Consider the following 26,567-nt stretch of genomic DNA (forward strand, 5'->3'; position numbering starts at 1 on the left):
TGTTTTCTTTTTCATTAAATTCTAGAAAATCCTTAATTTCTTTCTTTATTTCTTCTTTGACCATGCTATCATTTAATAGAGCATTGTTTAGTTTCCATGTGTATATGGGCTTTTTGTTGTCTTTGTTGTTATTAAAGACCAGCCTTAGACCATGGTGATCTGAAAGGATGCATGGGAGTATTTCAATCTTCTTATATCTATTGAGGCTTGTTTTGTGACCGATTATATGGTCAGTTTTGGAGAAGGTGCCATGAGCTGCTGAGAAGTAGGTGTATACTTTTGTGTTAGGATGATATGTTTTGTAGGTATCTATTAATTCCAATTGGCTCATAACCTCTGCTAGTTTCATTGTGTCCTTGTTTAGTTTCTATTTTATGATCTGTCTACTGATGAGAGTGAGGTGTTGAGGTCTCCCACTATTATTGTGTGGGGTGAAATGTATTTTTGAGCTTTAGTAGTGTTTCTTTTATGAATATGGGTGCTCTTGTAGTTGGAGCATGTATGTAAAGGATTGAGAGTTCCTCCTGACAAATTTTCCCTGTAATGAGTAAAAAGTGTCCTTCCTTATCTTTTTTGATAACTTTTGGTTGAAAATCTATTTTTATATTAGAATGACCACTTCAGCTTGCTTCTTGCGGCCGTTTGCTTGGAAGGTTTTTTCCCAACCTTTTACTCTGAGATAGTATCTGTCTTTGTCTCTGAGATGAGTTTCATGTATGCAGCAAAATGCTGGCTTCTGTTTCTGTATCCAGTCTGATAGCCTGTATCTTTTTATTGGGGAATTGAGTCCATTTATGTTAATAGATATCAAGGAATAGTGGTTACTGTTTCCTGCTATTCTTGCTTTTAGAGATAGAATTTTGCCTGTGTGTCTTTCTTCTTTTGGTTTTCTTGCTTAGGTATTTTCTTGTTTTTACTAGGATGTAGTTTCCATCCTTGTATTGGGTTTTCCACCTATAATTCTTTGTAGTGCTGGGTTTGTGGTGAGATATTGTGTAAATTTAGCTTTGTCTTGGAATATCTTTGTTTCTCCATCTATGATGATTGAGAGTTTTGCTGGGTATAGCAACTTGGGCTGACACTTGTGTTCTCTCATAGTCTGCATGATGTCTGTCCAGGATCTTCTAGCTTTCATAGTATCCGTTGAGAAGTTGGGTGTGATTCTGATTGGTCTGCCTTTATATGTTGCATGATCTTTTTCCCTTACTGCTTTTAGTATTCTTTCTTTGCTTTGGGCACTTGGCATTTTGACTATTATGTGTTGGGAGTAATTTCTTTTCTGGTCCAACCTATTTAGAGTTCTGCTGGCTTCTTTTATGCTCATGGTCATCTCATTCTTAAGGGTAGGCAAATTTTCTTCTACGATTTTGTTGAAGATATTTACTGTGCCTCTTAGTTGATATTTTTTGGTCTCTTCTATTCCTATTACCCTTAGGTTTGGTCTTCTCATTGTGTCCTGGATCTCCTGGACATTTTGGGTTAGGAGCTTTTTGGTTTTTGCATCTTCTCTGACTGTTTTGTGTATGTTTTCAATGTTGTGTTCGGACCCTGAGATTCTCTCTTCCATCTCTTGTAGTTTGCTGGAGATGATTGCATCTGTGACTCTTGATTTCTTTTTTTTTGGGTTTTCTACCTCCAGGGTTGTCACTTTTAGTTTTTCTTTATTGTTTTCATTTCCATTTTAAATTCCTTCTTCAATTCCTTCATCTCTTTGGTTCTGTTTTCCTGTAGTTCTTTGATTTCTTTGAGTGTTTTTTTTTTTTCCTCTTTAAAAGCTTCTATTTCTTTATGCTTTTCTTCCCGTTCTTGTTTAAGGATCTCCATCATCATCTTGAGGTATGATTTTGGGTCTGAGTCTTCTTTTTTTGGAGTGTTTGGCATTCCAATGTTTGCTGTGATGGGAGAGCTGGGTTCTGGTGTTGCCAGGTTGTCTTGGTTTCCCTGGGATAAGTTCTTTCACTTTCCTCTTGCCATCTTGTTGTCTGTGATTATATGTGGTCTTGTTGTCAGTGATTGGTTCCTGTCTGTCTCATGTCCCTGGCCTTTGTTCCTGGATCTCCCCGTTCCTGGTGGCAGATGGCCTGAGCGTTTGTTCTGCACACAAATGCCCTCCAGGTGGAAACTGAGCCCCTATGGCACAGTTTCTGCTCCCTTGAACCAATGGGGGGGTGCTTTCAGGGCGATCGTCCCAGACCTCTCTGCTCCCTGGCTAGTTGCAGCACAGTCTCACCAGTCCTGTGTCCCTGGATCTCCGCTGTTCCTCAAATTTCTATTTCTTTCTTACTCATTGATTGTGACCTAAACACTGAACTCCTCTCATAGCAACTGGTTTAGTGATAAATCAGTGATGCAAATATTCATGTAGTATTTTTAGAAAGAGAAATTCTTATGAAGCCATGGTAATGTTCATTTATGTAAGAAAAATGGGAATTCCTAAGAGAAAACATAAAGTAGAGCAAAGAGGTAATATGAATTAGATGCTTTCAGGTAATTAATTCATAAGTGTACAAACTAAACAGGGGTCACTGGAATAAGAATGAAAACAGTGTAGAGATTCCCTGTTTAGTCAATACAGAGAGTAATGGTTCCTTTATTCATTTGTATATAACTTCAGAGTTCAAATCCTTTTATAATGAAAGGGAAACTGGATTTCACCACTGAGGAGTTGACTGCTTTCAGAGATGATAACCTACCTATTTTGTGCTTAGTCAAAGAAGTATAGATAAATACATTGATGGCTAAGTTCATGAAAAATGATTATAATGAGAATGTTTAAATTAAAGTAACATTTACAGAGGAATTGCTAGACTTTTTATAAGAACTTCCGTAAAATTACAATGAGTGAAATAGTAAGTGTGCCAATTGGCTTTCAAGGATATCAAGCTGCCTTTTAGAAAGGCTGTGATTTCTTTCAAGATATTTTATATAATCACAGTAGAGGATCATGTAAATTTATATTCTGTCCACCACTATAAATTATGAGCTCTAATTTGTTTGTGCAAATGGTTAAAAACAGACATTTGAGCAAACAGTTCTTCAATCCTACAAAAGGCCAGAAAACACAGTGGTTTAGTGACATTTTAATTTATCATTTACAACATATGCTCACTTTTCAGTAGCATTAAATCTATTGCAAGGTTTCCTATCTGTTTACCGGTATTGTCCTGTATTTCTTTAAAGGAGTTATTTATAATATGCTTAAAGTCCTCTAACATCCTCATGAGTTGTGATTTTAAATCAGAATCTTGCTTTTCAAATGTGTTGGGGTATCCAGGACTTGCTGTGGTGGGGGAAATGGATTCTGATGATGTCATGTGACCTTGGTTTCTGTTGATTAGGTTCTTAGACTTGCTTCTCGCTATCTGCTTATCTCTGGTGTTAGCTGGTCTTGCTGATTCTGACAGAGGCTCGACCCTCCTGTAAGCATGTGTTAACACTACTGGGGGACCACTTCTCTTCCAGCAGGGTCTGGGTTAGAGAACTATAGCACAGGGTCAGCTTCAGGAACAGGCAGAAACCAGAAGGATCCTGTCTTATACTGTTCCTGTGTCCTGAGAACTCTGGGCGGGACTCACGGAGTAGAAATGATGGTTTTGCCTGTGTTCTCAGGTGTTTCAACACTTCTGGGGGATCAAACCAGCGGGGTTTGAGTATAGAGAGCTGTAGCACAGGGTCAGTTCCCAGCGCAGGTGGAAACCAGAAGTGTGCATACTTTTCATAACTATTTGTACTTCATGAACTTATTTATTTTTAGAGGCTTAACTTTTCAGAGTGATTTCCCTATTATCTGTTTATTTGTTGGGACAAATTACAGGCTCCTTTTCAAAAAAGAGGTGAACAGAAGGAAAGCCAACTGGATGACAACAGCATTGAAGTCACCTGCATGAAACAACATGAGAGCTCCAACACAGTGAAATTGGTCCTGGAAAGGGAGAAAGGCCTAGAGATTAAATCAACAAATATGATGCTCATTTAGGAAAAAAAATTATGTCAGCACTGTATATTTTTTAAATCCCTGAATCAGTACACCCACCTTTGTTCATCATCTGGCCTCTTGATCAAGTTGAAGAGTATATGAAGGAGCTGGTCTCTTTCTTTAGGCTCAGGGTGTAGGCAAGCTGTACACAATATGAGAGGAATCAACTCCTAAAGAAATATGAGGGTGAAGAAATCCAAAATAAAAATACATTGAAGTTTATTCTATTTTTTTCTTCCAGAATATCCTTAAAACAAATTTTAAATCTCAAAAAACAAGAGAGTCGTTATAAATATGTATATGTTGGTTATGCAGGAAGATAAATTACAGTGTAATAAAAGGTATTTAAGATTCAATCAACCTTATTTTCTTATCCAGTATTGTCCAAGGCTCCCCTAAACTTTTTAACTAAATTAATATTCCACCATGTTACATGTGACAAACTGATACTTAATTCTGAAAGTGTTTTAAATTTCTTACAGAGCGCTTCACTATTTTTTAAAGTTTCAAAACAAAAATATAAAAAATGAACAAAACAAACCTTTTTCCTGGGACTGGACATTCACCTCAGTGATAAGCTTATATGTGTATGTGTAAGGTCCTGACCTCCACTTAGCACCACATATACTACCCCCACAACAACAATAAAATCCCAAGTCAAAAACAATCACAGGAAAACAAAAATCAAGCTAACAAAAACTTTTTCCAAACAAAATGACAATTCATTTCCATTCTACAATATGCCTCTCTCAAGATTAGATATAACTCAGTATTTTGTGCCCTTCACATTTAACCAATTGCCTAATTTAAAAGACCATTTCTGGGCTATTGGTCCAGATCAGTGGGTATTACTGCAATCATTTTAGAAATATTTGACATTAAACTATATTTCATTACACAGTCAATATGCAGAAGTAACAAACATTTTTGAGGAAAGTAACTGCCAATTTTCTTTCTCATAGAAATGTATGAAATTAAAGTTGTTCTACATTTTCATTTAGACAACATTCTGAACCCTGAATATATTATACTTCTCATCTGAGTGGATTTTGACGTTTCATGGGGGAGACTCAAAAGTGAATAGATAATTTTAGAGAAAAATACTGGACAATATAAGCATTTTAAAGAAGTCACTATAATATATTGAGATATGGAGGGATGATTCTCTCTTTCCCATTTACTTAAATACCTGTCCCAAAGTGTCAGCTAATTCAAACTAAGAAGTAAACATGTAACAGTTTATAAGCAAAAAAAAAAAAAAAAAAAAAAAAAAAAAAAGCCAATACTTATACTGTAAGTTTGTTTCTCGAATCAGACAAGGTAATATTGCTAGAAAAAGCCTTTGTAAATTTTAACTTAAATATTTCAAAAGTAACAGAGTTATATATAAAATGTAATTTCCATATAGGTAAGGATTTGATTTTTTTTTTTACACGAAAGTAAAATCATAAGCACTCCAGGTTAAGAAAATATTAATGGGCTCTGCTGTGGATCCCAAGCCATTCAGCCCACAAGCCATTCAGCCCACACCCCAGTTGCAGTTCGACTACCTAATTATTCTGACACACCCAGGATCATAGGTGAGACCCCCAACCCTGCCTGATACCTGGCTTAACTGGGACCTTTAGAAACCTAGACAAAGATACCCTGCCCAGCCACAGACCTGAGCTCCTTCCAGTTTGCACTTGTGCCTGGAGCAGAGTCTCTGCTCTGGCTTCCTATGTCCTCAATCTATAGCCCAGAAGGAGCTCAACCTCCCAGGGGTTCTGACACATCCAGGATCACAGGCTCATAGGAGGGGTAGGCTCTAGTCATAGACATCAACGCCAGTTAACACCAGAGATAACCAGATGTTGAGAGGAAAGCACAAGAAGATAAGAAACAGAAACCAATACTACTTAGCAACATCAGGACCCAGTTCTCCCACCACAGAAAGCTTGAATACCAGAACACACCTATAAAGCAAGATTCAGATCTAAATCCTCATCTCAGGAAGATGATAAAAATTTAAGAACATAAATAATGCCCTTAAAGAAATATAGTAGAACACAGTTAAACAAGTAAAAGCCCTTAAAGAGGAAACAAATGAATCCCTTAAAGAAATACAGGAAAACATAATCAAACAGGTGAAGCAATTGAAGAAAACCACTGAATATCTAAAAATGGAAATAGAAACAATAAAGAAATCAAAAAGGAAAACAACCCTGGAGACAGACAATATAGAAAAAAGAAGAGAAGTCACAGTTGCAACCATCACCAACCAGAGATACAAGAGAGAAGAGAGAATCTCAGGCATAGAAGATACCATAAAAGACATCAACAAAACAGTCAAAGAATACAAAAAGCAAAAATGCTACTAACTTAAACATTAAAGAAATCTAGGACACAATGAAAAGACTGAACCTAAGAATAATAGGTATAGAAGAGATTGAAGATTCTCAACTCAAAGGGCCAGCTAACATCTTCAAATACACAGAACCAAGAAGGAATATTGAAGCAGTAAGGGAAAAAGTCAAGTAACATATAAAAGCAGACCTATCAGAATTACACCAGAATTCTCACCAGAGATTCTAAAAGCTAGAAGATATTAGGCAGATATCACACAGACACTAAGAAAACACAAATGCCAGCTAAGACTACTATATTCAGCAAAACTCTCAACTACCATTGATGGAGAAACCATAATATCCCATGACAAAACCAAATTTAAACAACATATTTCCACTAATACATCCCTACAGAGGATAATACAAAAAAAAAGTCCAGCACAAGGAGAAAAACTGCACCCAAGAAAAGCAAGAAAGAGATCAAGGGGATACAAATTGGCAAAAAAGAGATAAAGGTATCACTATTTGCATATAACATGATACTATACTTCAGTGACCCTGAAAATTCTGCCAGAGAACTTTTCCAGCTGATAAACAACTTCAGCAAAGTGGGCCAGATATAAAATTAACTCAAATAAATTAGTAGCCTTCCTTTATATAAATGATAAATAGGATGAGAAAGAAATTAGAGAAACAATTCCCTTCATAATAGCCACAAATAATAATATAAATTATTTTGGGGTAACACTAACCAAACAATCAAAGATCTGTACAACAATAACTTCAAGTCTCTCAAGAAATAAATAGAAGATCTCAGAAAATGGAGAGAACTCCCAAGCTCATAGATTGGCAGAATTAACATAATAAAAATGGCCATCCTACCAAAGGAGATCTACCATTTCAATGAAATCCTCATAAAAATCCCATCAAAGACATGGAAAAAGCAATTCTCAAATTCGTCTGGAAAGGTTAAAAACCCCAAATAGTGAAAACAATTCTTAACAATAAAAGAATGGCTGGGGGAACCACCATCCCTGACCTCAAGCTCTACTACTGAGCAATAGTGATAAAAACTGCATGGTATTGTTACAGAGACAGACGGGTTGATCAATGAAATAGAATTGAAGACCCTAAAATAAAACCATACACTTAATCATTGACAAAGAAGCCAAAAATGTACAGTGAAAAAAGAAAGAATCTTCAATAAATAGTGCTGTTCTAACTGGCTGTCTGTATGCAGGAAAATGAAAACGTACCCATATTTGTCACCTTGAACAAAGTTCAAGTCCAAGTAGATCAAAGACCTCAACATAAAACCAGATACACTGAATCTAATAGAAGAGAAAGTGGGAAAGAGCCTTGAACTCATGAGCACAGGGAGAAATTTACTAAGCAGAACTTCAATGGCTCCTCATAAAACTGCAAAACTTCTGTAAGGCAAAGGATAGTCAATAAGACAAATTGGCAACCTATAGACTGGAAAAAAACTTCACTCACCACCCATCTGATAGAGGGCTAATAACCAAAATAAATAAAGAACTCAAGAAGCTAACCACCAAAATACCAAAAAACCCAATCATAAAATGGGGTATAGAACTAAACTGAAATTCATAACAGAGGAATCTTGAATGGTTGAGAAACACCTAAAGAAGTGTTTGAAGTGATCAGAGAAATGCAAATCAAAATGACCCCGAGATTCCACCTTACACCAATCAGAATGGATAAGTTCAAAATCTCAGTTGACAACATATGTTGGAAAGGATGTGGAGAAAAAGGAACACTCATTCATTGTTGGTGGGATTGCAAACTGGTACAACCACTCTGGAAATCAATTTGGAGGTTCCTCAGAAAATTGGAAATAGATTTACCTAAAGATCTAGCAATACCACTCTTAGGAATATACCCAAAAGATGACCCACCATGCCACAAAAGCACATGTTTCACTATATTCATGGTGGCCTTATTTGCAATAGCCAGAAGCTGGAAACAACCTAGATATCCCACAAAAGAATGGATACAGAAAATGTGGTTCATTTACACAATGGAATATCCCGAGTTTTACAGGCAAATAGATGGAAATATCATCCTGAGTGAAGTAACTCAGACCCAAAAGGAAATGTACTCACTAATATGTGGATATTAGCCCTACCTCCCCCCACAAAAAAAAAAAAAGCACAGTATACCCAAGATATAGTCCACAGTACTCAAAAAGGTCAACCAGATGAAGACGGATGCCTCAGTCCCACTTGGGAGGAGAAGAAAGCAACCCCAATGGGGGAGGGAGGAATCTGGGAGGGATAGGGGACTGGGGTGTGGGGGGGGGGAGAGATGACATGATCTGGTATCTGACTGCCAGCAACAAGAATGGAAACAGGCGACCACGGGAGATAGCATGTTGGGAGGACTCTCCAGAATATACCAGAAATCTGGAGGTAAGAGACCCTAAGCAGGGGTCTCACAGGGGTGAGCAGGACCCTAGATATAATGCCCTACAGTGGAGGGAGGAAAATTGTAGAGCACGTCTCCAGCAAAAAGGGCATCTGGTGAGGGATGGAGTTGCTATCACACAGTCAAAACTCTAACCCATAATTGTTCATGTCTGAAAAAACAGCAGGGATGGAAACGGAGATGAGCCTGAGGAAAAGAAGGTCCAGGAAAAGTCCCCAAAGGGGATCCAGCTCAAGAAGAGGGCCCAAGGTCTAACACCATTACTGAGGCTACGGAATGCTCACCAAAAGGGACCTCTATCATGATTGCCGTCCAAATGCCCAACCAATGAACAGAAACTGCTGACCCCTGTGGTAAATCTAGAAAAAAGCTAGAGGAAGTTGAGGAGGAGGACGACCTTGTAATAGGACTAGCAGTCTTAATTAACCTGGACCCCTGAAATCTCTCAGACACTGGACCATCAACCAGGCAGCATATATCAGCTGTTACAAGTCTCTCAACACATTTACAGCAGAAGACTCTTGGGTCTGGGTTCAGTCAGAGAAGATGCACTTAACCCTCAAGAGACTGGAGGCCCCAGGAAGTTTAGAGGTCTGAGCGGTGGGGTGGGGACATCCTTGTGCAGACTGGGGTCGAGGGGGGCAGGGAGAGGTATGTGAGGTGGAAGAGTAGAAAGGAGGAGAATAAAATCTTGAGTGTAAAAATAGAAGAAAAAAAAAGAGGAAAGTACAGTAACAAAGAAGAAAAAAAGAAACCTCAAAAAAAAAATATATATATATATATATACCTTCTTCCCAGCACTTCTTGGTACCTTCTCCAAAACTAACCATATAATCTGTCACAAAACAGCCTCAACAGATACAAGAAGATTGAAATAATCCCATGCATCCTACCAGATCTCCATGGACTAATACTGTGTCTTCAATAACCACAAAAAAGCCCACATACAAATGGAAGCTGAACAATGCCCTACTTAATGATAACTTGGTCAAGGACGAAATAAAGACATTAAAGACTTTAGAATTTAATGAAAATGAAGGCACAACATACCCAAACTTATGGGACACTATGAAAGCAGTGCAAAGGGGAAAACTCATAGCTCTGAGTGCCTCCAAACAGAAACTGGATAGAGCATACACTAACAGCTTGATAGCACTTCTGAAAGCACCAGAACAAAAGGAAGCAAATATAGCCAGGAGGAGTAGACTACAGGAAATAATCAAACTCAGGGCTAAAATCAAGAAGTAGAAACAAAAAGAACTATACAAAGAATCAAGAAAATTAGGAGCTGGTTCTAGGAGAAATATCAACAAAATACATGAAACCTTAACAAGCCTAACCAGAGGGCACAGAAACATTATCCAAATCAACAAAATCAGAAATAAAAAGAGATATAACAGAAATTGAGGAAATCAAAAAAATAATCAGATGCCAATATAAGAGCCTATACTCAGCAAAACTGGAAAATCTGGATAAAATGAATAATTTTCTAGACAGACACCAGGTACCAAAGTTAAATCAGAATCAGATAAATCATCTAAACAGTCCCATAACCCCTAAGGAAATAGAGCAGTCATTAGAAGTTTCCCAACAACAACAAAAAAAAAGTCTTCATAGAAGACCTAATATCAATATTTCTCAAATTATTCCACAAAATAGGAAAAAAAGAAACAGTAAACGATTCTTTCTATGAAGCCACAGTTACACTGATGCCTAAATCACAAAAAGACCCAACAAATAAGGAGAAATTCAGATCAATTTCCTTTATGAATATCAAGAAAAAAAATACTGAACAAAATTCTGGCAAACTGAATCCAAGAACACATCACAATAATCATTCAGGGTGATCAAGTAGGCTTTATCCCAGGAATGCAGGAATATAAGGAAATCCATCAATCTAATCCAGTATAAAACAAACTCAAAGACAAAAAACCCTACATGATCATCTCATTTAGATGCTGAGAAAGCATTAGACAGAATACAACAGCCATTCATGTTAAAAGTCTTGTAGAGATCAGGAATTCAAGGTCCATACCTAAATATAACAAAAGCAATATACAGCAAACCAATAGCCAGAATCAAACTAAACATAGAGAACTCAAAGCAATCCTATTAAAATCAGAAATAAGACAAAGCTGCCCATTCTGTCCCTACCTATTCAATATAGTACTTGTATTCAATATAGTACTCAAAGTTCTAGCCAGAGCAATTTGACAACAAAAGGAGATCAAAGGAATACAAAGGAGGAAGGAAGGATATCACTATTCACACACAATATAACAGTATACTTAGGGACCCCCAAAATTGGACCAGAGAAACCTGACAGCTGATAAAGAACTTTTGGAAAGTAACTGGATATAAAATTAACTCTAACAAATTAGTACCCTTCCTCCATTCAAAGGATAAACAGGGTAAGAAATAAATTAGGGAAATAACACATTTCATAATAGACACAAATAATATAAAATATCTTGGTGTGATTCTAACCAAGTAAGTTGAAAGATCTGAATGACAAGAACTTTGAGTCCCTGAAGAAAGAAATTGAAGATCTCAGAAGATGGAAAGATCTCCCATGTTCATGGATTGGCAGGATTAATATAGTAAAAATGGCCATCTTGCCAATAGCAATATACAGATTCAATGCAATCCCCATCAAAATTCCAACTCAAATCTTCATCAAGTGTAAAATGCAATTTGCAAATTCATTTGGAATAACAAAAAAAACCCGGGATAGTGAAAACTATTTACAACAATAAAAGAACCTCTGGGGGTTATCATCATCCCTGAATTCAAGTTACACTATAGGCCAAAGGTGATAAAAACTCCATAGTATTGGTACAGAGACAGGCAGGTAGATCAATGGAATAGAACTGAAGATGCAGAAATGAACCCATACACCTATGGCCCCTTGATCTTTGACAAAGGAGCTAAAGCCATCCAGTGGGAAAAAAAAGCGTTTTCAACAAATGGTGTTGGTTCAACTTCGTAGCCTGTATGTGGAAGAAAGCAAATTATTCTACTCTTATCTCCTTGTACAAAGCTCAAGTCCATGTGAATCAAGAACCTACACATAAAACCAGATATACTGATACTAATGGAAGAGAAAGTGTGGAAGAACCTTGAACACATGGGCACAGGGTAAAATTTCCTGAACAGAATACCAATGGCTTATTCTCTAAGATCAACAATTAACAAATGAAACCTCATAAAACTGAAAAGCTTCTGTAAGGCAAAAGTCACTGTCAATAGGACAAAAGGGCAACCCACAGATTGGAAAAAGATCTTTACCAACCCTATATCCAAGAGAGGCCTAATATACAAATAACTCAAGAAGTTAAGACTCCAGAGAACCAAATAACCCTATTAAAAATGGGTTACAGAGCTAAACACAGAATTATCAACTAAGGAGTCCTGAGTGGTTGAGAAGCACCTAAAGAAATGTTCAATATCCTTATTCTTCATGGAAATAGAAATCAAAATGACTCTGCGATTCCATTCATACCAATCATAATGGCTAAGATAAACAAAACAGAGATGACAGCAGATGCTGGCAAGGATGTAGATAAATAAAAACACTCCTCCTTTGCTGGTGGGACTGGAAGTTGGTAAAACCACTTTCAACCAATCAGTTGAGAAAACTGAAAATAGTTCAACCTGAAGATCCAGCTATACCACTATTTGGCACATACCCAAGATGCTCCAGCGTATAACAAGGACACATGCTCCACTATGTTTATAGCAGCCTTATTTTTAATAGCCAGAAGCTGGAAACAACCCAGATGTCCTTCAAAGAAAGAATGGAGACAGAAACTGCAGTACATTTACACAACGGAGTACTATTCACCTATTGCAAACAATGACTTCATGAAATTCAGAGGCAAATGGATGGAACTAGAAAATATCATCCTGAGTGAGGTAACCCAATCACAAAAGAACATACATGGTATATACTCACTGATAAGTGGATATTATCCCAAAAAGTCTGAATGCCTATGAAACAACCCACAGACCATATGGTATGTAGAGAGAAGGAAGACTATGGTGTGGATGCTTCAGTCTTGCATTGAGGGGAGAACAGGATGATCATGGGAGGTGGAAAGAGTGGAGAACCTGGGAGGAATAGAGGAATGGGAGGAAATAAGGGGGGGCAGTATCAGGTACTGGAGGGGCCAGGAGAGAGGTACAGAGGGTCAGAAAATTGAATAAAAAATGTGTGTGGGGGGGATGAGGAACTGGGGATAACAACTGCAGTGTCCCAGATGCCAGGATAATGAGAGGCTCCCAGAACTGAATGGGGATGATTTTATTAGAGAAGGGCAGATAGAACCTGTAGACACCACCTCTAGTAAGTAGGCCTGGGCCCTGTCAAGGGATGGGCCATACACCCATCTCTAAGTTTTTAAATCTAGAAATGTTCCTGTGGTTCTACATATGGAAGTTACCACAAAACTCATAAAAAACTATTAAGAATGAAAGCAAATTCACATAAAGTTACAAGATATTTTAAATGAACTTAATGTCTGTCAAATTTTTATACATTAGCAATGAATAATCTAAAAAGAAATTTAATAGAATATTTCCATTTGTAACACCAATCAAAAGAGTAAATGCGGAGGAGAAATGTAATCAAAGAAGATAAAGTACTGATGAGTAAATAAAAGCTATGACACAAGCTGAGCAGTGCTGGAACATGCCTTTAATCCCCCTACTCTCTGGGTCTGAGGCCAGCTTGATCTACAGAATGAGTTCCAGATTCAGTATAATTTCTTTCAAAATTCTCATGACCTGATTTTACAGAAAAGGAAGCTAAGCATTAAATCATATAAATGCAAAGGTTCCCAAATAACCAAGTGATATTGAAACAGGTAAAATTGGGAGCCTCAGATGTCCTAATTATTTAAACTTACTAAACACTAGAGTAGCCAAAGCTTAAAACACTGTGGGAGAGGCTTAAGGATAGGTAGTGTGTATATATATATATATATGTCTGTGTGTGTATGTATATGTATATATATGAGATTCTAAACAATCTCTAGCCAGCAGATTGTCAACAGCAGTGGAGTGGCAAAGGTCTTCAAAAGGCAAAACATTTTTGTCTTGAAAATATGTCAGTTCAATTATCTTAATATAAGAGGTTAGACTGTAAAATGATTTCAAGTCCTATGTGATACCCAGAATATATGAAGACCTAAATTGTTAAGGCTAAAACATATGAAGGCAGTCCAGTTAAGAATGATCAAAAGGGGCTGGAGAGATGGCTCAGTGGTTAAGAGCATTGACTGCTCTTCCAGGAGTCCTGAATTCAAATCCCAAGAACCACATGGTGGCTCACAACCATCCATAATGAGATCTGATGCCCTCTTCTGGTGTCTCCGAAGACAGCTACAGTGTACTTATATATAATAAATAAATAAATCTTTAAAAAATTATCAAAGAACTTGGAAAAAATATTAGAAGTTAAAACATTATATGTGGAATGGGAAAACAGGTTTGTGTTGTCTACCTCTTGTTACTTAAAAAAGGTTAATCCATGCTAATATATATTGCTTATAAAAGTCTTAAACCCTGTTTCTAATGTAATATAATCAGAATATAATTTCGATCAATAGTTGACTAAACTTTTTAACTCTCCTTATGCTGAAAAAAAAAAAGACACAAAACTTGGAAAATAAGTTCCAAATACCAATCTTTTACTCATAATACCTTTTTAAAAATATAGACTTAAACAGGTGAGATGTAAAAATGACTTCAATGTCCGAGATATAATAAGACACGTTTTGCCTTTCTTTTCCCTCTGGTGATACTAGGGATAAACCTAGAACCTCACGGGTGCTAAGCATATGCTCTAAGATTTGTCCTTCTAAACCCAGGGATTTGCTTTAAACCAAGCCGATACACACCTTACTATTTACTAACCTAATCTGAGAAACTACAACTTTAATTGAATGGAACAAGATAAAAATAATCATATAGAGCAAAGGATCAGTCCTTCATGAACCTACAAGAACATTTAATAGTTTTCAAACATTAAAAAAATTTTAAATCAGCCAGTCAAGTATACATGTATCTGATTATTGATGATTAGACACACTGTATCTGATTATTGATGATGCATATCTATACATACTTCATGCAGTATAGATTTTAGTTATACAAGTGTTTTATAATTAATGTGGGAAATAAAATAGGGAAAACTGATCTTGTAAGAGTCAGGTTTTGGTAACATTCAAAGACGTTGAGAAAGTACAGTGGGATGCAAAGAGTTATTCATAACACGGACAATATTACCAGCCGAAAGGGAAAAGCTCAAACACCATCCTGCCAGGCAGAACTGCAAAACAATCTGAAATTGGACACTGATCCTTCAAGATCCAGAAAGCTTCCATACATAGTATTACCTTACATTGATTTTAAACTAGATAGAAATACAGCCCCCAGCAAAAATAGTTTTAATTTATTTAAAAATTAAAAATACCTATAAGAATACAAGCTTTCAAAGCCCTAAATATCCTTTCTTGAGGATCAGTACAAATTTCTTTTGCTTAAATAGATAACTAAGGTCAGCTGTAAATGGGTTTTGCCAATGCATTATATACCTAGCATACTGTAGGTCCCACGATTAAGAGTATAATCAGTGGTAAACATTAACACAATAATGACAAAAACATTTTAGTATTTACTGGATAAATATATATAAATATGTAGCAATAATTTATAATTATAAGAATAACTTCCTAATATGTTCTGGGCTCATGGTCTGGGTCACATGTACTAAAGTATACTTTCAGTTTTATCCAGGATATTTAAAGTATCTGTCAAGAATATAAATACAAAAAAAAAACCTTTAAAAGGAACCTTAAAGAGTTATCATAATTAATATCACCACTATCCTGTCATTATAAAATAATTTACTGTCAAATCAATATAATAAAACTAACATTTATAATAGAGTTACAAATGCATCTAGAGAAAAATTATATTATTAGCTATTAGTCTTTGTTAATTATTAATAAGTGTCAACTTTTGTAGATATATCAAAGACATCAAAAGAACAAAAAAATCAATTAGTGTTGTGAAAACGACTACATTCATGACATGTACATGGACCTACAGTAATAGCACTGCAGAAGCTAATAATAATGCTTTAAGCAAAGTTGGAAACCATGAATACCATGCAGGTTCACTGAACTCACCTGACAGAGGTGTAAAACCATTCTCTAGGAGCAGAGATGCATGCACAAAAGTAAGAATATGATTGCAAGTAACAGACTTAACAAAATAAAAATACAGCACTAACGTGATGGGACTACTGGGATGAAACACTTCTGTGTGTCTTACCTCTCTTTTTGCCAACAGCACATTAGGAACAATGTGTGGCAGGCAGCGTCCCAGCATTAACATAACACTTTTTTCACTGTCTGCAATCCTAGACACCTAGAAAAACCAAAAAATTAAAGGACTGGATGACTTCTGTGCACAAAGGTGGGTAAAAGTTTATATTTTGGATCTTGTAATCTTGATGTAAACACATGTTCGAGAATTATAATTCATACTGATGATAACATAACTGCTCCAGAAAACTTCATATCTGAAGGGCAGGCAGTCATAGAGTAAATATGCTAGTAACAGGGGTGAGTTGTGTATAAGACATAACATCTAAAGTTTCTGATGCTGGGGCTAACACACATTAAGCAAATGCCTTATACTAAGCTATACCCCCAGCTGCTAAGGAAACACAAAAAGTTGTCTATCCTAGTACATAGGAATGTAATACAGCAGGTTAACTATGATGATTAACAACAAACTGAATATTACAAATTAGCTTATAGAGATAACAATTTCTGAATGTATTTAACACACATAAAATATCTGAAATGCCAGATATCAGTCACCCTATTTCAATGAACCCTTGTATACTGATGTGTCTAAATGTCACAATGTACATAAATATGTATGTACAAGCCTATATACCAGGAAAAATATTTATTTAAAACATACAATAAAATATTATTAAAAATAATAGTGAGACCTGGGCTACTATGTTTCAGTTTTGGGAAGCAGAATTAGTCCAGAAATTGGCCCTCCTTAATGGTTGTTTATTTATTTGATTTTTCTCTTAAAAATATCTCCAAATAGCTACAACCATGCCAACAGCTTGCATGATGAAATGCACCATGAGTGGCCCAAGAATGCTGACTTAATTTTATAATAAAGTTTTCTAGAGTCCAAATGAACCAATAATCAGGTGCCTTCCTTACTGCTTAAAATTTTAGGTACTATTTCTTTAAAAATTACTATTAAATAATAGATTTTCAACTGTAATTGAATCATAGCATAAACATTTTTATATGAAATCCTCTAAGCATGGAAACAAATACTTCCAAAAAAGTAGAGATGCCATATAAAATCTATAATATAAACTCACCTCTGATCCTAACCGACTATCTGCTGACATTCGACAAAAAGAGAGTAGTGCTTGGTGGAAAGCAGGTGACAATTTCCTACAAGAAAATAATGGAATGGGGGTTGGGGGGGATAGAACCCAAGAATTAGTACTGCTATCTCTGGAGGAAAGAAGCTGCATTTCTGCGTATGGAACCTCATATCCCTACACTAATCCTACCCCAGAATTTGTTTTGCCCAGAATTATCAGCTCCTAGACTTGATGGATACAATCACAAGAGAAAAACAGTGCCTACTGCAAATAGCCTGATGCCATATAAACAATTGGCCCTTAAAGTGTTAGTGGATTACATACTAAGTGGTACAGTAATCCATAATTATAGAAAATATTTCTGCAATCTAAAATGCATACCATCTCCATCCTCCATTTTTTATGGCTTCAGCAATGCTGACAAAGGTAGAACAAAACACAAAGCCAAAAGGCACTACAATTGTGCTGATCTATAATCACAACTTCAACCTAATAAAAAGTCTAAAAGAAGGCAATGTTCAGTGAATATTAATGATGTAATTTAAAGGAAAAACATTAGAGGGCAATAGAAAATATTAACTTACTTTTACATTTAATAAGAATAGTCAAGTCTATCTTTGTTTCTACAACACTGATATAATGAAGTAGTACTCATAAAGTTGACTATGGGTTGCTCATGTGCTCCATCTACAAAGGCAGGACCAGAGCTAAAACTCAAAACAAACAAACAAAAACCCAACCAACCAACCAAACAAACAAACCCCTAAAAAACAAAGCAAAAAGCACAAAACCAAAACAAACCTGTACTTAGGCACCAAAAAGTTGCAGTAACTCCATGACTACAGAGTTAGAGAGATGTCCTAAGGCTTGCTTGTACCTTTGCTCTTTTATGTGCTGCCACACTCTCTATATGGAAGGGGCCACAATCTACCTACTTGTTGAAAGCAGGAACAAAAACTAGTTTTTCTTTAAACTTCAATGGACTCATTCCTTTCTCTTCACTTCAAATCCAATAAACTTTCAAGTTTTTACTTATCTGGCAAATCTGTTTCTCCTGTTGTCATACCTGATGCTCTCTTTACCCACTCATCTCTGATTTCTCTGCCTAGTTATTAGTTATCTATTCTTAGCCTTCAAACCTTAGATTAGATGGCATTTCTTCAATAAAACCCTTCTTTTGTGCTTTGATCATGTGTGCCCAAAGCAACACCTATTCTCTTATTTTTCAATGCTTTAGTTTAATTGTTTCATTGGCTCTCTCTTATACAAAGCTTGTGCATGAAAGGATTACAGTGTGCCTTCTTCACCAATGAAGTCTTAGCGCAGCCTGGCACAGCGACAACCCACTGAGTGAAAATAACACCATCTACCTTTAGACTATAGAAGAACTGTACGAATGCTCTTATACAGAGGGACTTTACAAGAGCCATTACCAATGAGCACCATCACATACACTTCCACGATTTTAATCTCACTCACATGAGAAACTCTTTTAGTACTGCATACCTTATTCCAATTTTGTGTGAGATCCATATACACAAAGATAACTATGTTTGATAGGAACAGAAGGTTGTGACTCATGAGTGGAAAGCTTCTTATGTAAACAAATCTAGTATTTCTCACTGATAATGAGGATATGTAAGTCCAAAGCAAATTAGCCATGACTTAAAGATTTTTATCCTAATGTAGGTATACTGTGCCTGTTTTTTTTTTTTTTAATTAAAACAAGTCTGTGGCCAAAAGTACACTATAGGATTGAATGAGTTGATATACACTAAGCACTTATACATGAAAAACAAATTAAAATTTATGCTTTGTTTTCTCTACTAAATCATTTGATCACAAAGGATGGCAGCCATGGTTTATAATTTTTTCACTTTCTGAGTTTAAGTACTACAAGCCAGCAAAAATTAAATGAATTAATGAATTAAGAGAATCTTAATGGCGTATCACTAGTAATAAAACATATAGAAAAAAGGACTAGCAACAAAGCTATTTTGTCTTGTTTTGTTATAGCACAGGCAACTATGCAGTAAGGAGAAGGCCAAGAGCAATTACTAACGTACAGGTTACTTACGACCTTATACACTTAATGAAGACAGAACTTGTCAAGATATAACTTAATAATTATTTGTCCTGTTTTGAGATATATATTCTACCTATGTGCTAAGCAAATCAAATATAAGATTTTGTAACTTTGTAAAAGGTGTTCTAACATGAGCTGAATTGCTCCCAGCCTGGCGATGAGCAATAATCAAAGACACGGGTCAAAGCATAGCATGCACACTAACCTATTCGGCTGATCGAAATGGAGAGTGCTTTTACTTGATACAGAAGAAGGTGGTAGCTCTTCTTTTTCCTTGGTGGGGAAAGAATCTGATGATTTCTCTGTAGGAATAAAGGAGTCAGCCTCATCTGGTATTTTAAGAAGAACATCCTTGGTTTTTTCCTGGTCTGAACTATTTACAGCTGGGCTCCGTTTACTGTCTTCAGAATCTTTTGGGGAAGACCAAGCCAAGGAAGGCTGAACAGAATCACCAACTGCTGGGGTGGTAAAGTGCTCAGTTTTGAGGATGTCCATCTCACTGAAGAAAGAAAATTCCCAAAGAACAATTTCAGTTTTGAAAGCTTTGACAATAGTATCCATCCCCAGAGAAGGGGTGAATACAAGCAGATCATATTAAAGTCAATCAGCTGCTGAGTGACCAGGCTTTTCTGTACAAGAGTCACTGAAGCTTCGTTGTCCTAAAAGTTTAGCTACAAACTATCAACCAGGAGGAGAAACAATGGCCTTAAAGCCTGCTCTAGAAAAATCTCCATTTGAAACAGGAGATCACCCCATTAAACCCACTTAGTATCATAAAAAATAAATAAATAATGATTAAGTATAAATGCCACTAATTTGAAATTACTTTACTGAAACTGACAAGAGTTAGGTGAAGTTAAAATATCTAACTTCTTAAGTATGAGAATACCACATCAATCTAGTTCATTGGTAACAGGAGATATTTTGCCATTTTAAATAAAGAAAACAATTAAAAGACTTTAATAACAGCTGTGTGAAAACACTAAACCTTATTACTAAAATCCTACTTCATACAGCTTTATAACCTGCCAATGTCAACACAAACTTTAGGACTTAGAAATAACAACTAAGTACTAACCTTTCAAGCCTTCTGATTTGCTCCATCAATGACCATTTTTCATTATTTAATAAACTAATTTTATCTTCTAATTTCTGTACTAGCAAGGAGTTCTAAAAATCAAAGCAGGAAAAAGAAGCAGAAACTCAAGATCTCACAGTAACATTTTTACATAAATAAGTTTTGTGATAATGAGTACTTAAACTGGTATTTCTCACCTCTACAGGCAGGGGAGTATCAAGGGTTGGAGGGACGTTGCCTAAAACTGGTGTAAGAGCCTCTAATTCATCTTCATCTACTCCACTGGCCACATCCACAAGATCTTTTCCAGTCACTTGATGATTTCCAAAGTCTCGGTAAAGTTGTAACAAGTCTGGGGGTTTGGGAATGTTTAATCCTACATCATCCCATAATTCAAAATCCTAATGGAACACACACACACACAAAAATCATTAAATCAACAACAAAAACAATGACAACAAACCTTTGAGAAGCTGGTGTGATGGTTCAGTGGGCAAAGACACTTGCTGCTAAATTAGATGACCTGAGTTCAATCCCTGGCAATATGGTAGAGGTAGAAAACCAACTCCAGACATCTGTTCTCTGATTTTTCCATATACAAAAATGTACATGTGAATGCACACACACACACACACACACACACACACACACACACACAAATTAAAAAAAAACTTTAAAGTAACTTTATCTTGCATTTTGTGTCAAGTATTACTGCACTGGAAAACCAAAAATAATAGTTTTCTTATAATGTCTAAGTGTGTGGGGCATGATGGTACAAGACCTTTAATTCCAGCACAAGGGAAAGAGAGGATCTGTGAGTCTGAGGGTGACCAGGGTTACATAGTGAGGCCATGTCTCCAAAGAGCAAACAAACCAAACCTCAAACAAAACAACAACCAAACCCAAAGTATATATTCTGGGTACTCTTTCTTACACTGCACAAGTATTATTCTTACAATTTTAAGCTTTCTGTTTAATTCTATAAAATAGAATTTTTTTTAAAGTTAAAAATCTATAAAAGACGGTCTGAGAAGGAGCTCAGGGCTACAGTACTAGTCTACAATGCATGAAGTCCTGAGTTTGATCACTGGGGCAGTAGAAGTCTAAGTGCTTAGTTCATCAAGCACACTTAAAAGTTACAAGTAGACTGATTGATTAGTGGTGTTCTGCTAACATCCCACACTGTATACAATCATTGTGCTCTCTGATGAATTAATAACCAACTTAAACTACTGATACTGCTATAGCTGTTTAAATCTAACTTGCATCAGTAAAAATGTTTCTGGAAATTTAAAGAATCTGAATAGCTACCTGTAAATCTATTGTGTTTTTAATTTTAAACCTTACCTCTAATTCAGAATAAATCAACTCCATTAAAATCACAAAAAGGGATCTTGACTACTCTATGGCAAAGATTTTTAGACAGGCTGCATGAAATTACATAGTAGTAAGTCACAGACAGATACTTTTTCTTACTATTTTGTCTTGTCCTAAAATTAAAATAACAGTACAAAGTTGTTATCTTATTAAAATTTGTTTATGAGACTCTCTGAAAAACTTTAGCATAGTCATATATTACAAATGTGGCACTTTAACCCATTAATGACTTACTTAAATAATGGAATAATTATGCTTAAAACTGAAATATGGAATTGATAAGAGCACTAAAATCAGGGGTCTGGAGAAAAAGAGATAAATGAAACATTCCTAGTCACTGCTTATTATTATCAGTTAATTTAGGTAAACTACGTACCAAATGGGTATAATACTCATTACTTCTTAGGACTTTTCTACAAATAAGTAAGATATTTTTAAAGGCCTCATGATGCTGACTTACAAAAACTAAATAAATTTTAGGTTACACAAATTATAAACAAATACAGCATACATCAGTTTATTTCAATCTACCTAACTTGGGCCCAGCCTATCAATTCAGTCATAGCCATCCTAAGTGTGAGGCATCTCGCTGGATGTTCATCTTTGAAGAAAAAAGTGCTGAGCATCTTTCACAAGCTCAGTTTCATATAGATACTTTTTTTTTTTTTTTTTTTTTTTTTTTTTTGGAGAAGCATGTATGTAATTCTTTTGCTAATGCTTTTAATTATATTCATTTCTTATTAAAGAGTTTAGAAAATTTTAACAAATTCTTTGTTGACTTAGAACACATTCACCCAAACAATTATTTGTCTTTTCACTCAACAGTGGTCTTAATTGTTTTAAACTTTTATTTATGTGTGTGTACCCACAGAGGTCAGAGTGGGAGTTGGATTTACAGGTGAATATAAATTTCCCAACTTGGGTACAACAGGAAACTCTTAGCTGCTGAGGTACTCCTCCAGCCTCAAGAATTTATTAATATCATGTGTTTCCATAATGTATATGTTTCTGTGCATGCATTCCATGGCTTGTGTATGGAAGTCATAGGACAACACAGAAGTCAGTTCTTTCCTTCCATTTCACCTAGACTCTGGGGATCAAAATCAGGCTGCTGGGCCTGGGTAGCAAGCACATTTATCTGCTGAGACATTTTACCAGCAAAGAATGTTTTTTAAAAATTAAAAAAAAATTTTTTGATCACAGTACATCTGAAGCCCACCATAATTTTGGTGTCTTTATCTTCCTTTCAAAATTGTAATGATTTACCCCTCTTTCATTTTCCTCTATAAGCCTTACAGGTTCATACTAAAATCCACTTTTTGTTAGCTTTCACATAATATGGAATGTGGTTTCAAGCCTACGTGGAAGGCACATGGACACTTTCACTTAAAATACTGGACTCTGGGGGTGAGGCTGCAGCTTTAGAGGTAGGGTGTCTGCTTACTGTGTGTAAGTTACAATCTCTAATACCACAAAAGTAAGAGTAAACAAAGATAAAAGTCACAGCCTTCTACTTTCTTCATAATAAATTCTTTGGTATTTTACGACGTCTAGGATTCAAATGGACCTATAAGACAGTAAGCTGTCATATTTTCAGAGTGAGAGATTATAATAAAATGATCATTTCTTTGTCTTCAACAATTTATCAGAAGAATAATAATTGGTTCCCATTTAGTGAACCAAATAAATACATGTATACATGCATTATCTATCTATCTATCTATCTATCTATCTATCTCTATCTATCTATCTATCTATCTATCTATCTATCTATCTATATCTATCTATATCTATCTATCTATCTATCTATCTATCTATCTATCTATCTATCTATCTATCTATCTTATAGTCATTCTCCAGCCAGGTAGTAGTGACCCACATCTTTAATCCCAGCATGTGGGAGGCAGAAGCAGGTGTATCTCTGAGTTTGAGGACAGCATGGTCTACAGAGCAAATTCCAGTACTACCTAGAAAAACCCTGCCTCAAAACAAAACAAAAACAAAAGCCCAAAAAACACACACACACCATAAAAAAACAAAACCAAAAACAATTAACCAACCAACCAAAAAACCTCCAACCATTGTTACTGAATATCTAAATTATATATAGTGCTAATCAAGAAACTTTTAATAGTTAAACCCAATATCTAAGTCTGCACTGATCAACAGAACCAAGTAATTATTCAGTTTTTAAAAAACGTACTTTTTGAATGAACACAAACATGAAGGGGTTATACAGTTACTATCAGGCTGTAAAAGCTACCTGGAAAGATAAGTCTTTGTTTAAAAAGGTTACAAAATAGAAAAGGTCTGTCAGCCAATCAAATACTAAACTGAGTAGTACCTGCTTTGATTTTAGAAACTACCCACATGGACTTTTACTGTAGGCATAAGTGTTAACATAAAGTTAGAGAAAAGGTAGATTAACAGCAGACATTACTTAGAACAGTAACTTTACCTGATCATCATTTTCATCTGAAAAGGTTATTGATGTAAGCTTGTAGTTATTCTTCAACAAAAACTCATTGACTAGGAAGTTGAGAGCTCTCTTTTCAAGAGGTTTGATTGGCTCCTGGAAGCAACGTAAAAGACAGATGGGAAAATGTGAGCTTTGCTCCTCTGACACTCAGCTGTATAGAAGGTAACTGGTGTTGTCAATCACCCACCTGAATTTCAGGACTTGATTTGTAATTTTTTCGTTCCTGTAAAGGAACTTCATGTTCTGGTGGGATAAAATAAGATAATGTTTTACTATTTTGTACTTAAAAATAGTCCAGCTACTTCTACATTGTAAAAGTGGGAAAAGGCTCAAAAAGTTTTATGTACACCACCTGCAGCTTTTGTTAGGTTGGCTCGGAGGGCCTGAATGGTCTCCTTGGCTTTCCGTAGTTCAAACTCCAGGACTGGACAGGGATTTGGATTAAACACACACAGGCATCCAACCAAGAAAAGGGAACAAAAATAAAAAAAATAAAAAGCAAAGATGGGTATGAAAAAAAACACAATTTGTATTGAAAACAGAAAGCATGCAACCTTTATGAAACTTGTGAACGCATGCAGCAGAGTTGACTTGCAAGCAAACTGGTGATCATTTTCCATAGTTTTAGCAGAATTAGGGGTGTATGTTCTAGCTGTCTGACAAGGAATACAGCTATTAAAATACATACTTTTATTTAGGTAACTAAAAATTTATAATCTGGGTGCTTCTGCTTTAGCCAATCTGGGTAAGAAAATGTAATGAAATATTTTTATCTAACCATAATTTTGGAGGAAAGGAGGTAGAAAGTATATGAAAATTAGCTAACTCGCCTTTAAAAGATGTTTTAAGTTATTTTGAAATGTACTGTTTAGAATGTTGTAATTGTAGAAACAGTGGCTAGACTGCTTGTTAGTTTAGGAGCTCCATTTAAATGTGTGACAAATGTTGTATGCCTACACATTTTCCTCCAAGGAAGTATGTTTTCTAAAACAAGCAGATAGGTTAAAGACACACATATAAAGGCCTAAATGTTTTAGTTCTGTTCTTATTTAACACCAAAAAAATAAAAACGACTTAATCCTAAGGCAAGTATTACATACATACCAATCACCACTAAAATAACTGTGTGAGGTAAAATTAGGTAGAATTTAAAAGGTTCTACTAGGCCTTCAAATAAATTATTTTCCTCTAAGAGGGATTAAAAAACTTCAAAGATTTCTCCTACTGTCATATAATCTAATTGTAAGAGAGCAAGAATGGTGGGGAAAAAAAATCTCTTACTAAGCTTTGTGCATTATTTATCACAAACAAGATAGAATTGCATATATCTTAATTATGGAGTTTTCTTAAAATTTATAGATATTATGCTTAAGAAATAGCAAGTTTAAATTTGAAGAAGAGAAGTTACTTCTGTTAATTAAAACTCTGAGAAAATTAATTGATCTTTGTCACAAATAATTACAGACTTGCATAAAATCTAAGGAATTTAATTTTCAGTTTTGCCCTGACTGATTGGTAGAAAAAAAAGATGTGATGGCATCAGGAAGCTTTAAGAATATATGGGAAAATTCGGATTCACTCAGTTTGCATGTGTTCAATAAAAACTTAGGATGTGGTTGAGTCACAGCTATGACAGCCATTTCTTTTGATGCACAGAGTTTAGCTGCAGCAGCAATGAAAGCACAGCTAGGATGGCACTGAGTCACCACGTGCCATTGGTAGTCAGCAAAGCTGATCTGCAAACACTTCTGTGCAGCAAAGCTAAGACATTCCCCTGAACTGCAATTCCTTGAAACTCTTTAAGAGTTTTTGCTAAAGTCAGATTATTTACATAACTGAATACGTTTATGTAGAAATTTGATCACTTTAAAAAATTGAAAATTCTATGAAATTTTAGAAAAAAGTACCTAACTAAACTATGCATAAGGTGAAAGTATACATAGTATGCTTTCAATATCGCTTTAAATTGTCCAAAACATACTACAGAACAATTGCAGATCAGAAATGCCCTACACCAGAATGACAGAAAAGTAAGGGGTAGGGAGGGAAGGGAAGAAACTGGTTAAAACACAAAGTGGGAAATGCTCAAATTAAACTGGTGACCAGGAACAAAACAAAGAGTGATTAGGCACAGAAAGCCAGAAAACCCATGTCAGACGGCAAGAATTTATAATTTTACAAACATCTACATACATATTGCCAAATGTCATTACAAGATATCAATGCTTTGAAAAGACAGACTTCCAAAATGAATTCACTCTGCTGCATGTTTCTTATTATACAACACAGGTTCTAAAAGACAGAGTTTTATGCTTGAAGCTATAGCACATCTCTATAAAAGTAGAATTAACCAAGCAAATAC

At 35.6% G+C, this 26,567-nt stretch overlaps 1 protein-coding gene across 2 annotated transcripts in view; it reads right to left on the reverse strand.

Annotated features, from left to right (window-relative positions):
• Nucleotides 1–26,567, reverse strand: part of RELCH (RAB11 binding and LisH domain, coiled-coil and HEAT repeat containing) — an 89,632-nt gene that overhangs the window by 47,038 nt on the left and 16,027 nt on the right. For both annotated transcript variants that reach the window (XM_080925953.1, XM_080925952.1), the window contains exons 3-11: nt 24,558–24,629; nt 24,393–24,448; nt 24,185–24,298; nt 20,547–20,750; nt 20,350–20,441; nt 19,477–19,770; nt 17,177–17,252; nt 16,090–16,185; nt 4,034–4,146 (exon numbers count right to left, since the gene is read on the reverse strand). In XM_080925953.1, coding sequence (XP_080782079.1) covers nt 4,034–4,146; nt 16,090–16,185; nt 17,177–17,252; nt 19,477–19,770; nt 20,350–20,441; nt 20,547–20,750; nt 24,185–24,298; nt 24,393–24,448; nt 24,558–24,629 — 1,117 coding nt within the window. The remainder of the gene's footprint in view (nt 1–4,033; nt 4,147–16,089; nt 16,186–17,176; nt 17,253–19,476; nt 19,771–20,349; nt 20,442–20,546; nt 20,751–24,184; nt 24,299–24,392; nt 24,449–24,557; nt 24,630–26,567) is intronic.

The sequence above is a fragment of the Micromys minutus genome (genome assembly GCF_963924665.1).
Source record: "Micromys minutus genome assembly, chromosome: 12".
In the NCBI taxonomy this organism is placed as follows: Eukaryota; Metazoa; Chordata; class Mammalia; order Rodentia; family Muridae; genus Micromys; species Micromys minutus.